This window comes from Chiroxiphia lanceolata, chromosome 9 (genome assembly GCF_009829145.1).
Source record: "Chiroxiphia lanceolata isolate bChiLan1 chromosome 9, bChiLan1.pri, whole genome shotgun sequence".
Classification (NCBI taxonomy): domain Eukaryota; kingdom Metazoa; phylum Chordata; class Aves; order Passeriformes; family Pipridae; genus Chiroxiphia; species Chiroxiphia lanceolata.
The window spans coordinates 8233773-8253536 of NC_045645.1; the positions used below are offsets into that span (position 1 = coordinate 8233773).

At 37.2% G+C, this 19764-nt stretch overlaps 1 protein-coding gene across 6 annotated transcripts in view; it reads right to left on the minus strand.

Annotated features, from left to right (window-relative positions):
• Positions 1–2005: 2005 nt before the first annotated feature.
• Positions 2006–19764, minus strand: part of EPS15 (epidermal growth factor receptor pathway substrate 15) — a 69059-nt gene continuing 51300 nt past the window's right edge. For 5 of the 6 annotated variants that reach the window (XM_032695793.1, XM_032695792.1, XM_032695797.1 and 2 more), the window contains 12 exons: positions 18678–18839; positions 17798–17995; positions 15658–15855; positions 15035–15109; positions 14607–14697; positions 13281–13316; positions 12247–12383; positions 10608–10677; positions 9332–9408; positions 8651–8813; positions 5745–5923; positions 2006–3903 (listed from right to left, as the gene is read on the minus strand). In XM_032695793.1, coding sequence (XP_032551684.1) covers positions 3757–3903; positions 5745–5923; positions 8651–8813; positions 9332–9408; positions 10608–10677; positions 12247–12383; positions 13281–13316; positions 14607–14697; positions 15035–15109; positions 15658–15855; positions 17798–17995; positions 18678–18839 — 1533 coding nt within the window. In that variant the 3' untranslated portion in view covers positions 2006–3756. The remainder of the gene's footprint in view (positions 3904–5744; positions 5924–8650; positions 8814–9331; positions 9409–10607; positions 10678–12246; positions 12384–13280; positions 13317–14606; positions 14698–15034; positions 15110–15657; positions 15856–17797; positions 17996–18677; positions 18840–19764) is intronic. The other variant, XM_032695796.1, reaches the window with a different exon arrangement.

The window sequence follows — 19764 nt, forward strand, 5'->3', positions numbered from 1 at the left end:
TTGTCACCTGACAAATCAGAAGTTCCTTTCCATTCTTCCTGGGATAACAGTCATAGGCCAAAATTTCCTGTGAAGCTTCCCACAAAAACCCCCAATGAGGAGTTCTCATACTCATCTATAGCCTATAAGCACAAAAAGAAAATATTTTTACTTTTTTTTTTCCCCCCTCCTTGACTTCTCCCCCACAGGAGAAATTCCTTACCATTACACTGTCTTCCCTCCCTTTCTTTCCAGTTCTGCAGCTTTCTTCATTTTAGTCTCAGGGCTCCCTGGAAACACAACTCTGTAGAGAACTCAAGAGGTCAGTAACACTCACATGGGCAACTAAAGCTCAGACTTCAAACTTGCATCAAGAAGGATCTTCAGTTTGGGAAAATTACTGTCTACTTCCCAGTATGAACTGCTGACTCTTTTCTTTAATTTGACATTGCCTTTTGTTTTATAATTGTACAAGGCAAACAAATCCTCTTCCGTTCTGTCAGTATTGCAAAAACAGGTTACACATCCATGCACACAATGGCTTCGAAGATTCCGGCTAAAGCATGACTGAAACATTCCAATATTGAACTCATAATTCTGCAAAATATTCAAATTCTGAAACAGACAATTTAAACTTAAGTAGGTAAATGAAAGTGATGACAAGTTACTGTGGAAACAACAGGAGGCAACACAGTTCCGACAGCTGGATGCTACTTCTGGAAGAGGTGACCCACAGCAGGGGCATCAGGTGGCAAAGGCCAAAGAAATAAGTAAGTCCAACATCGAGGTCCAACACAACAGCTTTTCAGTATCAAGCAGAAGGGTTTGCATTCACTGTCACATCAAATCTCCTGGCTTAAAGTCCACTGTGCTGAAGCAGATGGTTTTCTAGAGAATTCTGCTCAGCCCAGTGTGTCAGTTCCTTCATTAAGCACCATTATTGCCATTGTGTTCCTTGTCAATACTTCAGAGTGATGCAACAGACTTAACATTAATCCCCTGTACACTGTCCAATACAGTTTCTAGTTTAGTGGATTCAGATAACTTGCCTTGGAATTGTAACTGTCAAGTGTCCAATGCATCTGCCAGACATGAGATAATCTCTCTAGAGTTCAGAGGTATCCTGTGAATGCAACAGAAACTTTTATATGACAGAACATCATCATATAGGAAGTCAGACAGTGAAAAGAGGATATCAAATTATCAAGATGATTAGCAACCATCTTCAATTTCATCATAAAGAGTAAAATGGACTGCACACAGTTTGGAGGGGAAAGTGGGTTGAAAGTAGCACAACCAGAGGCAAAATGCATCTGAGATGGAAACTTGACAGGAGACTTAAGAGAAAAAGAATGGACAGCCCACAGACGTCTTCAAATAGCCTCAAGAATGTGTGTGAACCTGATAAAATTAATGAAGATATTACATTGCCTAATTCAACTGATATCTCATTAAAAGAAAACAGGTAAAGAGATTTGGGTCCACTTAGATGAGTATATTAATTGATATATTATACTGTACCAAAAGGATCAAAAACATATGTAAATGGTTGTTGGAACTCCTAAACCTCTGACCAAGCCCTCTATGCCTTGACACAGGGGGACACATTATGCTGACAGACATATTCAAAAGAATCATATATGCTATATATGCTGGGTCAAATTAAAGATCCCTTGAGCCCTGTATGTTGGCAGCAGCCAGTAGAGGATGCTTCCATATTTTCACAGATAAACCTTAAGTATCTAAACATTTGGGCTCTGTAACTCCTGTGCAGGCAGAAGACTCTACTCTTGCCCCCTCCTTGGGCAAGAGTAGCCCAAATTTTCTTTGAAGTCGCCACAACTCCTGATGAAGCGAGTGACAGCTGGGATTAGTGTGCACTTCAGCTAACCTCGAGATCCAGGCAACTTTTCTCTCTGAAAATTAACCCACTCCCACCAGGCTACAACCAGAATATCTTATATTGCATTACATTGACTTGTTGCTTTACAGCTCACAGCACCCTCTTGAAAAAATAGGCAAACAGTTCACATTTATGTATTTAAACTTTATTTCTTCATAATTACAGGCTATTGTTAGAGTTTTTAAACAAAAGGGAAGTCTATAAATAGAGGCTAATCCCACCTGAACAAGTTGTTTAAAAAAAACAGTTAAAACTTCATAAAGTAATGCCATTTTAGCTCACAGCAGTGGTTTGTTGGTAGTCTGAGTAAAAGTACTATAGTCAGAGTCAGTAACATGAAATGTAACATCAAATGACTCAAAACTTTAAATTCCGTAAAGGAAAGCAGGAATATATATATAATATATACATATAATATCATGTTGGTCCACTGAGTATACATTTTTAACAAAAGATAAGAAACTATGTAATCCAGTTAAGCATATGATTTGCAAGATTAGTGTACACTCATTACAAAGATGTATAAGATAAGTTATAACTATTTAATACTTGCAAAATTTTAAGTTACTTTTTTTGAGCAGGTGTTTAAACGCTCATCTCCCAGTGCAAAAGAAAAACCATCCCAGTCAGGTTACTCATTTTTCCTGAAAAATTGAAATCCCTCAAACTCATGCAACAGCAGCATTGATAGGTAATGGGAAGAGCTTAAATATACTGAAACATGGCTGAGTTCTCCCCGTTTGCCCCAGTGCTTTGTGTTGAAACACTTCAATTTCCTCAAAAGAAATACCACAGATTAAAAGTGCAAGGTAAAAAAAACCCTCTAGATTTTTATGCTGCTGCCATTGATTTTTCTTAGACAGGGCACAAGATTATTCTTTTGGGAATTATTTTAATGAAACTGATTTTCCAAATAGAATTCTTTCAAAATGAACAATAAGTTATTTTCATTAAGATATTTTCATTAACATTCTATCAATCCTACTCTGACTCAGTGACCATTCAGAACTCATTCAGTTTAAGGTGCAACTATCAGTTGGCATTCAATAAATTACATATACAGAAAACACTGTTGTTAAAAAAAAAAAATAGAAATCAGACTACCAGTTTTTTTCTTTCTATTCTCAATCCTATTTCAAATGGAACTTATTAACTTGCCAGTTCAGCTGCATATTTAACAGGCAAAAGTGGCTCAAATAGCAGTGGGGTCTCACAATTTGACAGTCACCTTAGCCAACAGCAAATGCACATGAATCTTCAGCTTAATTGCCTTATAAAACAAAATAACAGGTCTGTCTTAAAACCTATGACCATGCAAGTAAAAGCAAAGAAGGTTTCAGAAAGACACATTCTTTCTGATGTAGACTCCATGAAGATAACGTCAAATCCAACGTAAAATCTTCAATGAGGAGAAAAATCTATGTGCATACATATAAAATAAAGCACTCCACAACTCTGGCATTACTAAAACCTCTTTAGAAGGATAAAAGGTTTGCAATGACTAACTGCTTGATGGGAGACAGTCAGCCATGACAGAATAATTGCTGTGTTCACTTTATGCTCAATTACCAACTGCTGATAGATTACAGTCAAACCACAATCTCTCTATCTGCATTTTAAAATTATTTGCTTTCAGCTGGGAAAAGTACTTCATTCTCCTGAAAACTTGAGAGAAATTGAATGCTAAACTTAACAGTTATTCAAACAGTAACCAAAAGGATTGAATTTAGCAGAAACATTCACATCACTTTCAGAAATTTAAAACCTTTCATAGTTTCTTGTATATATGCATTTTCTGATTAACATTTAAATAGGTTAGGTATTCAGGAAAAGGGACAAAACAGTTTACGTGAGATAAAATCTTATTCTAAACTTCATGCTTCTGATATTTCAGATTTACTGAGTGCAATAGCCAGTTCCAAGTCTTCTTGCTCTTGCTGTTTTAGTCTTGCCAATCTTTCTTTCTCTTCTCTCTCACTTTCTCTCTTAGCCCATTCAATCATGTCTTCCTCAGTAGAATACTGCATTTTTAAAAGACAAAATAAATCAGATTAATAATACAGAGATAACTATGAGTGTCCAAGCTCTTGGTTTAAGCAACAATTAGAGTTTTTCAATAATTGTATATATTCTAATCTTCAAAATATTACTTGTTTTTAGTTGTAATACATTATTAAGATTGGCTTAGTCTAAGGTTTAAGAACTGCATTCAAGCCATCCAACTGATGTATTTTAATGAAATATGCCATGTTTCAAAATTCAGTATTAAGTTTCAAAAATGTTACTGAGCAGAAAGTGCTATAATTCAAATACAGTTTTATTTTGGATTAAAGAAAACCAGTCTATACAAAAAAACCTAAATAAATCAGAACATTTTGCAAAACACACCCCTATTCACAGTATTAGGCCATCCTGATTTACCTTGCTTTCATTAGGGATGATTTTTCCAGGTGACAATAACTACAAAAATTTAGCTGTAGACTGACTGTTTCTAAATGTGTACATGAAAAATACTTCTGCCAAGAAGCAGTAAAATAATAAGGTAACTGTACAGTTAGAAGCTTAGTAGTCATATAGAGAAAGCTCAGCATGATATAAGAGGGAAAAAAAAGAGATTATTTCCATGTATATTGATGTGAACAGAATGTGAACTAAATATCTGTGGTACAATGATGATAAATTAGAGCCAGTTAATCTTAAATAGAGTTTAAGTAATTTAAATAAATTTATCTTAAAGAAGGATTATGCTAAAGTTTGTTTCTAGTAAACATGCAGAAAAACTAAGAAGTAGGTGACGTCCATGTGTTCATGAATGTCCCAACACTAACTCTGAAAGGGTTATCCTATCATACTCCAGCTACTCTTTGCTTTGAGATCCTTCTCTGGGAAATAAACGTAGAAACACTTAAGTTTTCTCCACAGTTCACTCAATATTTTCAGTAATTGCAGCTCGGAAAGAGTATTTTTTTCCTTCACAAAGATAATGAACATTTTTTACTTTCTCTATACGGTCTCCTCCAAATTGGCTTCTCAGTCCCTCTAACTAATACCACAGATCAATAACCACATTTCAGAAATTATCATGCTACAAGACACACCAACCAGTGCAAGTCTATTTTGAGAGCCTGACAATCCTCAGTTTACTTCAATCAAGCACATAGTTTATTAGGCCTGAACAGAAAAAAAGCAGTATGGTCAAGATACTGTAAATGCAAATTGCATTTAACAGGTATCAGGCTTGAAAGTGAGAGGATGCCTTTCAAAACTCCTACTTGCAAAAGCTCAAAAGAAAAAAATAATATATAGGCATGCACAAACCTTTAGATTTGCTTCTACTGCTTGGACACCACGACTTCTATGAAATGAATTCTGGTTATAAAGAGACACTTACTACTTTTTACTTAATTGAACATCAGTCTGGAATTTACTAGCCACTCAAAACTCAACAAATTATATTTCATTAATATACACTGTTAAGAGGCTGTTTATCAATATTTCGGTACATTAAAATTACGACCAAACAGTTCAGTGATAGCTAAACTAAAATCAGCACATGCTGATAAAATGGATAATCCCCAGAACATAGATATTTTTAAAGTCCTATTTTCTAAAAGCTTGGAGGCCTCCATGAAAAAAACCTCATAAAAACAATGCAATTTAAACATCAGCTATAACATTTTGCAGTACTTTGTTTTAGGACAGCCTCAGCTGTAAACGAAATGTAAACACTGTTTTAACTGGAAGCAATATCCCTTTTGTACATGGGATATGTTTTAATGTTTTAAATTAGACTGAAAACTTCAGTGTGAACATTTCAAAGCTGCCATTATACTGAAACAAACGTAAAAAAGTGTTTACTCACAGTACTGAAGTTTGCAAAATTGTTGGGGTCAGCCTCTTTACTGATGCTGGTGGGAGCAAATGGATCACAGAATAGATTTGCTTCTTGTTCTTTGGGAATGTCTGGGGTGGGGAAAGGCTGAAATGGATCGCTCGGTTTAAAGGAATCTGAAGAGTCTATTTGATTGATAGGTCTTTTCCCTTAGATTAAAATGAATTTAAAATGAATTTAGGATAGCAGGTAATAACATGCCAAAACTTGTAAAAAAAAAAAACAAACCACAGTTCAAAAGCTACTTGGGATGCAACCTCTTCCCGTGAACTAGTGGAGTTGTAATTTCAGAGGAAGGGTTGACAGTTTAAAAAACGAGGGTCCATAATTTCTGAAAGGGTAATCAGGTAAAAAGGAACACATGTATGTTAATGATTCAGGAACACAATTATATTTTAATTATTTTGGCAAGAGAATTTCTGACAGTTTTGAGTATCTATTCTATCAGCACAGTATTTTTTTCTGCTGATCAACTGCCTGTGATCATTCCAGCAAGGCTCTTTTATTATTTGTTTGGATGAAGTTAACATAATTTCATTCAGAGACCAGAAATTTATTATCATATACGTCTCAGTCCTCAGAACTCAACTCTCACTATGCTAACACCAGGAATTCCTGTAGTTTTTCAACTAACAGAATGAAAGAGCATCACAACAGGCAATCATAGGCTGAATTATTTTCTTAATTCTTGCCCAAGTAGCTGCAAATAAACAGAATCAGGAACAAGCTCCCACTTATGTTGTTCTTTTTTCAACTTAACCCCAGTCAGGTTTCAACTCCTTTGAGGACATTAACCCAAACAGTTCCAAGAACAGTTGAGCTGAATTTCATCCCACCATTCTCTCTGTATGTTACCATTTACAGAAGAGGTTTCAGTGCAGTTTCTTGAATTCTGCTCTCAGGTTCTGCAAGTGATTCCAGCACTAACAGTGGTTGTCTTTTAAAACTTGCTTCTGTTGCCATTTTTGATTAAAATTCAGAATTTAACCAAAGTGCTTATTATTTTTGTATATCACTGTTACAAGTTAGTCTAAAAATTCTTTCATAAGACCAAAAGAGATTTTTATTTGGATTTAAAGAATACCCCCTTGGGAATGTACGATTTACTTAGACACTTCCCAGATAACCTTGCCATGATAGCTCTCACTCACTGATGATGTTCTATCTATAACTGATGGTGACACTGTGGCTGCCCCATCCCTGGAAGTGTTCAGGATCAGGCTGAAAGGGGCTTTGAAGAAATCTGGTGAAGTGGAAGTTGTCCCTGCCCTTGGCAGTGGGGGTGGAACAAGATGATCTTTACGGTCCCTTCCAACTGAAACAATTCTGTGATTCTATGATCCTATTACTGGCAAAAAATACATCTTTCTTGAATGATGTGGGAGAAGCACTCCAAATGACATCCAGGGAATTTTATTTCTGCACAGGAAAGATTAATTATTGTAAGAATATAAAATATACAACCTCTAAATCTTCTCCAAAATCAAGAAATGGGGGTGCTTATCAGTACCTAGAGAGGCAACAGAATTCAGGGGCAACAACCCTTCTACACATTTTCCTGTAGCATGAAGAATTAAGAGGAAGATTTTGGGGCATTTCTTTGAAAAAGCATAAAAAAGGGAATAATTAAAGCACAAAAAGGGAATAATTAGAAATAAATACACTTAAGCATCTCCATTTTTTATTTCCATTAGGAAATCAATTTATTTGAGATGGTTATCAAGATAACCACATATTTAATTGTGCATATCAAAACAGGCTATTTTAGTCATCTACTGTTAAGGATGCTGCTGTTTTGCCCCTAGAAGCTTCAATTCCAAAAGTGCATCACGTCACAGTCATTCCCATACAACCAAGTCAGAAATCCTTTTTCTGTTTAAATAAGGACCAATAGCAAACATTCAAACATCATCACTTTCCATGTCAGCTGTTTTAATATTATTTACAATGAAACTGATGACTTGCAAGGCATTGGCATGAACCTGATCTCACACCAGCTTTACAAACTAAACACCTGAGTTTAAAATTCAGTATTAACACTCCTATATCTGTGTTCTGCTTTTGAGGAAAATTGAATACTTGTTTAAGTTTCAGGCTACAGTTTTCCAAAACACCTTAAAATTCACCCGTAGAGTGTAATAGTGAAAAAAAAATGATGCAGTAGAGTTTTTAAAGACAAGGAAACAGGACAGAAACTTAAAAAGGATTACTAGTAACATACTAGTAACATGTTTTCCTATCTTGGCAAAAAAACCTGAGTGTGAGGAGTCTGTTGTAACATGAGGTTGTTGCAACTACAAGGTGTTATCTTTGATAATCATGGTCTTTTCTGGATAGCAGAGTGGTTTGTTCCATGGAGTATCCCAGAGGACTCCACTACCACTGAAAACAGTCCAGGAAACTTGGGTTTATTACTGTTACTGCTAGAGACCTCTGGCAAGGCCACCTGGAAAAAGTTAATCTAAAAAGCTGAGCCAGTCATTTAACTCTATTTAATTAATTTTGCATTAAAACATGGAGGTTTTGCTACAGATAAAACACAATAAATTCTCACTTTGAACATAATTTAATGCAAGATTCACAGTGTATCACATGAGTAACCTTTTAATTTACAGCTATGCTGTGTTCTGGCACATACTCGTAGTAAGTTTTCTTTTTTCCTGTTTTCTACATCCTTTGTCTCTTCAAACAAACAATGATCCCAAACACCATGCAAAATTTAACTCTGAGGAACTGACCAACAGGTCAGGAATGGACTTGTTCTGCATCTTGTTCGTTCATTTTAGATTCAGACCCTTCACCATCCCCTCGTTGTTACTGTCCCGCTGCCAACACTCAGCAGCTGATTGTAAACCCTTCTCACTGTCAGCTCTTACCAGGTGGTGGTGGACAGGGCCTGGTGGGAGTTCCTGTCTTAGGGGGCAGTGCAGGAGGAACATCCTCATTTTTAGCTGGTGGTTCCTCAAATAAGTTTTTAGTTATGATCACGCTGCTGACAGAGCCTGACGTGGAAGAGCTAAAGGGATCCTCATTGTTGGCCTTCAACAAAGAAAACAGCAACATACACATTTTCAGTGCAATGCTACTATACTCTTTCTTCAAGAATGCCACATTAATTCAGAACTGAAAGTCTGGGCTAAGAGAAAAGAGAATACTTTTGTTTGGTTTTACACATACCATCCACATACTCCAGAAGGTTGAAAATGAAGAAAAATCAGGAATGGTTAGTGTGTACAGCAATATAAAGCTGAATGCAGTTAAACATTCAAAAGTAATACTTCTGCAGCTAAGCTCAGCAAATTTAAAAATAAATACATAAATTATAGTATCACTCCAAAAAGAGAAAATACTTATAAAGCCACAAAGATTGCACTGCATTCTTCACAGTGGAACTGCAGGACAAGAGAATTTACTACCAAACCCCCTTTTTCAAGAAAGTCAGCCATTATAAATTTAGTAGTGGCAAAACTGTAATGAAATTGTTGGTAGAGGGTGTAAGCTCTGTCTTGTCACTGCAGTTTCATGCATTTGCTGTGGTAGCAGCAGTTTCACATTACCTTTGACAGCGTGCTGAAGTCAGCAAAGCCACCTTCAAAGGATTCGCTTCCAAACAGGGAGGCAAAGGGGTCTGTAGCTAAATACACACAAATCAAGTACACAGAATGATATTAAAAGCTAAACATGAAAGACACTGAAAAAAAATCCCACTACAAGATAGCAACTCTTAAATAGTTTGCAACATAAACTAATTCAAGTGAAGTATTTTATGAGGTGAGCACTTCAGGCCATTAAGTAGCTTTTACAAAAACTCTGAGTGTCAGCTTCCAATTGTGAATAACAAATCTCCTGAACAGGGAGTAATTCAAAAGAAATACTGGTATTCTGTTTTCCTATGTTAAAAAAAGTTAAATTCCACTGAAAGTATAAATGACTATACCACTGGATGTTCTGCTGAGATACATGTATGTATACACACAAAGGGATTTTTTGTGTGCATGCACCCATAAATATACATATATATATATATAGATATATATATATGTGAACATGAACAGGAGCTCACTTCTGACTGCAAACCCACTCATGGAATCAAGTATCTGAACCTCTTATCTCAATCTAATTCAGCAGTACTCTTTCATTCTCATGTGCCTCAAAATACATTAGAACTGCTATTCTACTGTAGAGCAGGAAGTGCCATACTCACTTCTGCACCTCTAGGAAACACCATCTTCCCCTACAATTAAACTGAACAGGTTTACAATACAAAATCACATGTGGATTCATGTTGTGGATTATCACTTGTCAGTGCAGCTTGGGAAAACAGGAGACAAGAGTCTTCCCTAGAACAGTTTAAGCCCTCAGATGAGAGAGGGTCATAGCAAAACAGAAGGAGCAAAGTGTAGCAGTAAAAATTCTTGATGAAGCACTTACTCTATCCCACATCTCCTCTCATAGTACAAAGTTATCTTGTATGTTACTTGGAAAGTACCAAGAAATCTCTGAAAACAACTCTAATGGGAAGCAGTGTGAACCATCCAAATAGTCCAAATACTTAGATCAAGATTTTGTACCAGCTTTAGGTAAAGCAGAGGAACATTTTTTGTGGAATCAGTCTTCAGTGATACAGGCTACAGATAAAGACTCAGTTCTGGTTTATAAAAATTCCCCTCTGCAAACTGGCACCTTATGTCACACTTTATAGGAAAATTCAGAAAACACAAAAAATCCCTAAAATGCTTTGTTGCAAATTCAGTTAAAAGATTAAAAACAAAAGTACATAAAAGCAAATAAAAATAAACCCCAAGAAGTCTGATGTGTATAATCTACTTTTACCTAGATCATTTGATGTAGTAACAGTTGTTCCACCAGGAGCAAAAGGATCATTCTTCTTTGATATCTCTGTCTAAAATAAAAAATTCCTTTGGAGGGAAATTTGTTTTTCAGCTTAAAAGATTCCTCAATCTAAGAATACAATCACGATTTACTTTAGCTTAGAAGTTTTAAGATAAAACATTCTGGAAGCAGCTTTTATCAGCATCAGAAAACCAGTCTGTTAACAGAAACTCCTCCTCACTGTTTTGATTAATTCTTTCAAAGGATGGAAAAAAGGTACAATATGTGCAGCATACTTGGTAACAACTAATGTAAGAGTTAAGAATATCTACCACTCATTTTAGCCTCAGATTTCTACACTCAGAGCTATCTTCATGAAGATACAACTACAGGATAACAACACTCCAGAGGTGTGTGGTAAAGCACTTAGGATGAATGCATCATTTCGGTTCAGAGGTACAGATCTCAAGAATCCACTGGTAATCCCACAGCTCTGATCTCCTTTTTTTTTTTTTTCCCTCTTTTGTATTTCACTTATTATCAGACTGTAATATGATCAAGAATTGGTTATTTTAGAATAACAAGACTTTGAAAAGGACAGTAGGCCAAGTACTGAAGATTTTTGAAACCTAATTTTCCAGGTTGGAGGTGTAGGCTGTGGTGTGTAACATGACCTTGAGATCTGCATAATGTGCACACCACGGGGAGGGACAGGACCACCACTGTCAGGTGCAGGGATTTCTCACTCTCATGGCTGCTGTGGGTGCACTTATCTTGCTTTCTAATAACATGTATCTACATTTTATATATGTCTATGCATATTTTATACACACACAAAGTTGGAAGTGAGGTATGAACAGAAACAGCAGTGAGAAGGAAAGGAGATGGCAAAAGAATGGAGACAAACAATGACATGAAGAATTTTAGCTGCTGAGATTGTCTATCAGCTTTTAATTTAATATATTCAACGAGTTCTAGTTTGCACCGAGAGAGTACTATGCCCAACTCTACCTTATCAAAGGCTTAAGACTATTCAATAACTGCTCAGCTATAATGTAGACAGCTAAAAGTTACACTGAAGTACACTTGAAAGAGGTACATTCAGTAAGAAGCTCCACATTACGAGAGGGCTTCAGTGACAGTCATTAGAAAACCCCCCAAAACCCCCAAACATACAGCTACAGGATCACGTGGCTTTTTCACAGGGAAACCCCATACCACATCAGATTTCAGATAAAATACAGAACATACTTCTTGATCCTGTCAAGTATGAAGGCAAAAGTCAAGTCTCTCAACACGACCTGGTGAGGTTAATATTGGGTTTCTTTCCAGGTTTATTAAGTTCCACCAAGTACCACCTGAGCTTAATTCATTATTGTCAAATGGTCTTAGCTGTGGAGCAATGAAGCTCCACAATGGAACATTTTTAAAATGTTTTTATTTTTACTTCTATTTCATCTGTGACTATTTCTAGAAACTAGGACACAAAAAAGACAAGACAGAGTCGGGGGATCAGAGGTAACCTTTATCTGTATGACTGGCGAATATCAATTTTTTAAGGCATGTCTGAATGTACAAAATAGGTTACTTTGTCCAAATCACATATACAACAAATTAAAAGGTATGATACCAAACTTACTGTGATATTATTACTGTTGTCTGCAGTGCTAAATGGATCAGTGCCAGCAGTCACAAAAGGGTCGGTGGAGGATTGTTTGAAAAAAGAGTCAGCTGCAAAAGGGTCTGAGCCTTTGAAGGGATCACCACCAAAGGGATCTAAAAAGTAAACATCTCCTTAACATTTCTGCTTGCTTTCCTTAGCTCGATATCCTAAAAACTAAACAATATATTGCTTTCTTCATACTGCCGCAAAGTGACACGTTTAAGATCAAGGACCTTTGAAGTATGAAATTCATCTGTGAATAATTTGTATTCTGTGATTCAAAACATTAGACAAGCCAAAGTTTTCTGCACGTCATGAAAACAGTGGTTCAGTTCCTAAATCATCTCAGCATATAGGTTCATTACCAAATCTCCTAAAAATGAACCATTTTTACAGAACCTAATGTTTATCAAAACTCTCCTGGCCCTTCTCTCCTTTATTCCCCAGACGCAACTGATATTTCTTATCTGGCACTTGGTGCTCAGTGCTGTTTTGTTATTGCCTTCCCACTGGTCATATTGCCTTTTTTTGCCATAAATTCAGGTGGCAAAAAAGCTCCACTCAGGGTTGAGCAAACAATGCAATGACATTGCCTATAAAGTCAGTCTGAAGAGAGACTTCCCACCTTTTCGGTACTTAGTTCTAAAGCAAGTTGGTAGGTTAAGAGCCTTTAAAAGAACACAGTCCTATTTTTTTGCATACAAAACAGGCAGCAAGAGTTTGGGGCCTTCTGTTTACCACCTTCACATACTTAAATCCCAACTAGGGGTACTTTCAATAACAAGAGCAAAGTTCAGTGGCAGTGGGCTTCTCTGAGAAGCTTTAACAAAGTGGCCAGCTGCTACTACCATATATATCCTATAGTGGCTTTTTGTGGCATTTCCACCTTTTTTTCCCCTCTGAAAGTGGTGACACTTTCCCCCACATTCTAGAAAGAACCATTTAGGTTTCATTCTAGTAGGAACCATTTAGAAAAAAACAAACATGTTAGAAGTTACGAAGTTATTTACCAATTTTTCCAAAAGGGTCATCTTTGAAGGGATCACCTGTTTAAAAAAAAGGCAAATATTCATTAAGCAGCTTATTACAATCACGACACACACACAAAAGCAGCCATCCAAGCTGCATTTCTGTTGGCTGTTGCCCACAAACACCCACTTTAGGCAGTATTTACCACTGCAGTAATCCAGGCTAACTACTGGTACGAGTCCCAGTTTTGATTAATTCTCACAGGGCACTGTGCACTGTAGCTCCTAAGTGTTCCTTTCTGTATTGGATGCATCATTCCAATTATATAATTTCTACTTTCTCATCTATATCTGAGAGACATATATACTGCCTCTTAGCTGTAGATACCTACCCAGAACATTCTGAGCACACAAAGCCCAAAAAATTGGCTACTAACACACAACCCTTTCTCCTTGAAAGAAAGGCCTTATCATATGCTGTAAGTAGGACCACTTCAACATAAACAAAGATCAAGCAATGTCTACACAGAAACATCCAAGCTGTTTTAAATTAGTTTAATTTACTCACTAAAAATATTAAATCTGCACTGACATTCTTTCAGAAGCCAAGTGATCTGAAACAAATTTAGCTTGTTTTCCCTTCAAACCGACACAAGCTAAATTGATCAGACCATGTTGATTCTGAAAGCGTGTAAAATCATATTAATGTGGCTGAAAACATCTGCTTCAGCAGCTAATTCAAATTAACTCCCCTTCTCCAACTGGCTCCATATAGGCAGATCATGTCTTCCATAAAAAATAAAAGCAGAGCAACAGCATTCGTCAGTGGCAAGTTCTTAAAATAAAGCTGAGCACTTCCCCAAGACGAACAGATGGTGCAGTTCCACATTACCTTTTCCTGAGTTCCAAACTCACCATAAGTAGGCCACAGCCATTCATTCCCAACCACCCACACCCTCCCCACACCACAGCTCAGTGAACCCTCCACTGACCCGTTTGTGGATTTGTGCTGTAAATTAGATTAGTGCCACCACACGTAATCACACCAAGGCCCACACCTTTAAGGCCAAAAAGCCACCAGGGCAGGGGGAGGGAGGGGCTGGGGTAAGAGAAGCACTCAGGAAGAGCAGTGAGGGAAAGAAGCATTTTCACAGCTATTTAGAAAGCCCAAATGAAGGAAGGAGAAACACCCCAGAACACTCATATCTATAATTTCTATTTTTGTAATGCTACTGACTCCACACTCCTGTCACTCACACATCTTCAGATTTGTTCTACAAAGAACAGTTTCAAGGTGAGGATGAGACTGATGTGTTCACAGAAGACCTGTTTCTGCAAGTCTACACTTAGAGAGAAATATTTACTTACTGCCAACAAAAGGGTCAGACTGGAAGAACTCTAAGCTGGCTTCAGAAACTAGATCAGGCAAGGGATGAGATTCAGCATCAAATGGATCTTCCTGGGCAATGCAAAAGGAGAGAAAGGTATTAAATTTTTAAGACTTGCAGGATGAAAACACTTATGTCATCTCCTGTTATCATTTAGTGGTTTCTTAAAGCTTAAAGCAAAGAGACAGCTGGAATTCAAAATTCATCAATGGAGAGAGCCAAAATATTTCTCAGCAACCTGCCTGCTACAGGAGACAAAATGTTTTCATGATATCACACTCTAAATAAAAGGAGTAAGAAGTAACAATTTATTTATTTGTTTATCATGACCATGATTGAAGCCTGAAACAGTTAACCAGGACTTTTTTTAACTTACTTCTTCCTCCCCCAAAACCTGGACAAACTCACTTTTTTGGTAATAGTTGCAGCTGGGGTCTCTTTCTCTTCTACAACAGAGGCTGCTGTTTCAGGACTATTCCTTATCTGTACAAGGATAAAAGCAGTGCACCATAAATAAGTAAATACAAGACTGCACAAAAAAATTTTAAGTATTAAACAGGATCACAGAATATACTAAAGCATACTTCAAGAGGTTCATAGTTATTATAGAACATACTGGAGTGTTCCATAAAACCTGTGAAAGTTTTAAAAAAATAAATCAATCAAGAATCTACTGAGACATAAGGAGGAACATTTAAAGCAAGATAGTTTTAGATTTTTTGTACTATTCCTTATTTCATTCTTGTTTCACCAAATGGAGACAGCTGCTCTCCTTTAACTATTCAATTTATGATATTTGCTTCGGAGATAAATACAGGAAAAAAAATTATTGTCGCTTTCCAGGCAAGCTAAAATTGTCTCCTTTTCTGCTTATGAACTTTCAGATTGTGGAAACACAGTCCCTCAGAAAAATACCCTGAAATTTCACTTGTGCAAGTGTTTAAAAACATAATCGATCTTGATACATTCTTAACTTATTCCAACTTCCCAGCTGCATTGCATCATGAACAAGCAGGCAAAACACTACTCACTGGAGACACACTGTTTGTTTGTTCCTCTTCTGCTACACTTTCCTTTTCAGCATTCTCGTTAAGGTTTGCAGTTTCACTGCTGCTGTTGCTAAGACTGGAATGATCCACAGTCCCATTAACAAGTGGACTATGTTGCTGGGAGTGCCAACTAAATTGGTTGTTTTCCAGTTCTTTCAGCTCGAGAAGTTTTGTCTGCACCTGTAAGCAGAAATAAATGTATATGCATCAGTATGGCAACACATGGAAGCCAGTTTGTGACCATCCCCTCTCAAATATAACATTAATGATATATCTGAAATTCTTATTTTCAAAAGCAAATATAATAACCCCCCTGTTCTTTGTATCAAAATGTGAAGTGTGAGGGATAAGCAGAAATCGGATTTAGCAGAGGTGTAATGTGGTTGAAGGACAGACCTGAGAACCTTTTGTCAAGAAGCAGACTGCAGCACTGGCAACATCAAGATTAGTTGCTTTGTTTCTACTCAAACTCATAAGAAAAGTTGCAAAGCTTTCAGGGGCTTTTTGTTTGTCTAATGTTGCTGGAGGTTTTTGGTTGGGGTTTTGTTTGTTTTGTTCTGGGTTTTTTTGGTGATTGGGTGGGGTTTTTTTAGTTATGTATTTACAACTACCTTAAACTCTGAATTAAAAAGGTTGTTTTATTAGAACTCTCATCTTCCAAGAAGGAAAATTACATATTTGTCATCTTCTCCCACATGACTTTCCAAGTGTAAAAACTTCCTAAGCAGGCACTTCCAATCACACATTATTATTTCAGTGGTGTGCCTAATGCAGTGCCTCACAGCAAACATCTACAACCAACCTGCCAGTTAGGAAGGAATTATTGGACTTGGTAGATTATGCAGAAGAATGAACACAGTTCAGACATTTAGGTGCCTAAAGCCCACTGAATTCTGCAAGGTCAGTCACCTAATAGAGTTTTCATGTCCTTGCATGTGTCACAAGTCAGGTGACAGCAAAGACAACACCAGGTGTCTTTCAAATACACTGACTCAGACCAACCATGAGATAATCTTGCCTAAAGCACCAAGGCACCTATTGTTCCTTATTTATGAGCCAAGAGCAATAAAATTAGGAGTACTGATATAAAACCTACTAAAAAAAGATCTGTATTACAGTCAAGCATAACACATCAGTCTCAAATCTGTTCATTGCAAACACCTCTTACCAGTATATAAACATTGAAATAGTACAACCTTCCCTCTACCTGTGATGAAACAATGGAAAAACCCATTTGTTTACTTCTCAGTTTCTAAAACTAGAAGCCAAATTTAAAAATGATGAATGTTACACAACTCTTCAACAGAAGAAAAGTGGTCTTGCATGAACTCTAGCAGTAGAAGTTTTTTTAAAAAATAAACTAGAAAGTTACAGATGTGAGTTGTGTGAAAAGTCAGGCATTTCTAGGGTTCAAAGTTCACAGGTAGGCTTTGTCTTTTGTTTTTAACTTGATAACAATGAGAGTGGCTAATACATTAGACAGGTGGCAACACAGAGGAGAACAATGAGGAAAGGGTGTGCAAGCTAATGCACCACTGAAGTAATAACAAATCACTGATTATAGACAGAAACTGAAAGTCTTCCACACAACAGCAGACGCTTCAAAGCACAGGGCTTAAAACCAGGGCAGCCAAATCTCTGCTTCTCAGTATCTAATCTTAACCCAATTTATTCTTACATTCATTTTACTTTCCCCCTTCAACAATGCACTAAGTAAATGTTATCAGCAATTTTATACTGACTTCACATCAATTAAAGCATAGTGAGAATGTGCCCCAGGCCATGGCTGAGGGTGAAAACTTAAATAAGCAGTAGCATAGAGAATTTAAGTCTTCATTATCCATTTTTCACCCATTACATTAAGACAAATTATTTACAAAGTATAATAAATTAATCCCTTTTACTAACAGAATTTGGAGAAAAATCATGAAGTATCTTGAGTGACTTAAATCACCCTCTAAGAATCCTAACAGCTACTACCACAGAACACATGTGTAAGTAACTGAAGACATGAGCAAACAGTGAAGAAAAAAGAAAGCTACGCCTTCCCCTGAAGAAAAACCACACTAAAGGTTGGCAGCTCAAGCTATTTTTAGGGGGTGGGTCTTTCACACTGCCTTACTGAATTAATTTCCTGTTGTGAATCCTGCAGATGTTGCTGAAGAGGTCCCAGCTGTGCTTTCCCAGACTCTATGCAATGCTCAAGCTCTGCAGTTTCTTGCTGCAGGCGACTCAGCTCCTCTTGGGCTTTGGTCAGTTCATCTTCATACGCCGAAATCTTTGATTCCTGGCTTGTTATTTCAGCCTTCAGCATGGCAATCTAAAGCACGAACAGTACTTCAAGTAAAAAAAAAAAACCAAAAATCCCACACCCAAAAAACCAATCAACACTTCCAAACACATCTAAATACTATTATTTATGACCAGAAAAAGTAAAAATCTCATAGCTATTGCAGAGATTATAGACCATACCTGAATGAATTATCATACCTGGTAATACCTGATATAGATCTGATATAGATCATACCTAAATGGACAGTTAATTCTCTATTGGTCTCAATAGGAACAGTGTATTCTGTTTTTCTGACCAACACAGATATTTTTAACACTGAAAAGATAATTTTAGACCTTAAAGAAATATAATACCTTTATGTTAGGAAAAAAATTACATAAGATAGTATTTTTTAATCAGTAAGAAATCAGTTCCAGTAATTAGTGCTTCTAATTACACTTGCATTATAATTTTGAATTGTTTGTTTGCTCTTAACTTTATTTGTGTGCAAGTATATCTCAATATGTTTGTTGACACTCTGATAATAAATTAGGAGGCCACTGAAGTGAGTGATGTATTTGCTATGCTCTGTTGCTCACAAACCCTTGACACTCAGGCTATTTATTTGTTAAAAGCTTTTTCTCCTGCCCCAACAACCGTAACTCTGAAAGGCTGAGCTGTTCAAAACAAGGCATTTACTCTTCCAAGGGCCTTGCCCACCAGACCTTACCAAGTGGGCCTCCTCTGCACACTTCTGCCTGATGTCATTAAGTTGCTCTTCCAACTTGGCCTTCTGCTCATCAAGATCATTAAGGGTTTCCTGGGCTTCCTGTTTCTGAGCTTGCAGCTTTTGCAGATTACTGCTCTCCCGCTTTACTTCATCTTGTAGGTCCTGTAATAAAACAGATCAGCTTTACATTTGTTCCCTCTCTACTAACCGCTAAATTCTGCAGCACACACTGCAGTACTAACTTAGATTTCGAAGTATCAACAAATTATCTTTCAGAAGCCAGCACTGACAGCATGTCTGACAAGCAAGTATTCTCAAATTCTAATTCTACGACATAAAAATAATCAGGTTATTTGTGTTTTCTTTTCTTTAGTAAAACAAATCTCACTGAAGTACTGAGGATCGTGCATCAAGACAGATTAACAGGGATTCATTTTGAATTTAGAAGTAGTCTTTATTCAGACTGCTACATTGTCTCTGCCCCATGCTTCAGCAGTATGTTTTACTGAGTTCCTTGTTACAGACATGGACCTGTTGGAGGAGTCCAGAGGAGGCCATGAAGGTGCTCTGAGGGCTGGAGCCTCCTATGAAGACAGGCTGAAACAGCTGAGGTTGTTCACCCTGGAGAAGTCAAGGCTCCAGGACCTAAAGGGGGCTTATAACAAAACTGGAAAGGGACTTTTTATCAGGGCGTGGAGTTACAGGACAAGGGGGAATGGCTTCACACTGCCAGAGGGCAGGGTTAGATGAGGTCTTAGAAGAAATCCTTCCCTGGAAGGGTGATGAGGCCCTGGCACAGGTTGCCCAGAGAAGCTGTGGATGCCCCCTCCCTGGAAGTGTTCCACGCCAGGCTGGATGGGGCCTTGAGCAACCAGGGTGGAAAAAGATGGTCTTTGAGGTCTCTTCCAACCCAAGCCACTCTGTGATTCTATGATAACAGAAATTCTTTATTCTGCTCCTTCCACCTTCAAAACCACATAGCCAAAAATAGGAATTGGTTTTAGGGACACAGTGAAAGACCAAAGCGGTGCATTATTAACCCAAATGCACTGCCTCCCAGGGCATTCCTGCCTCTAATTTTGCAAAA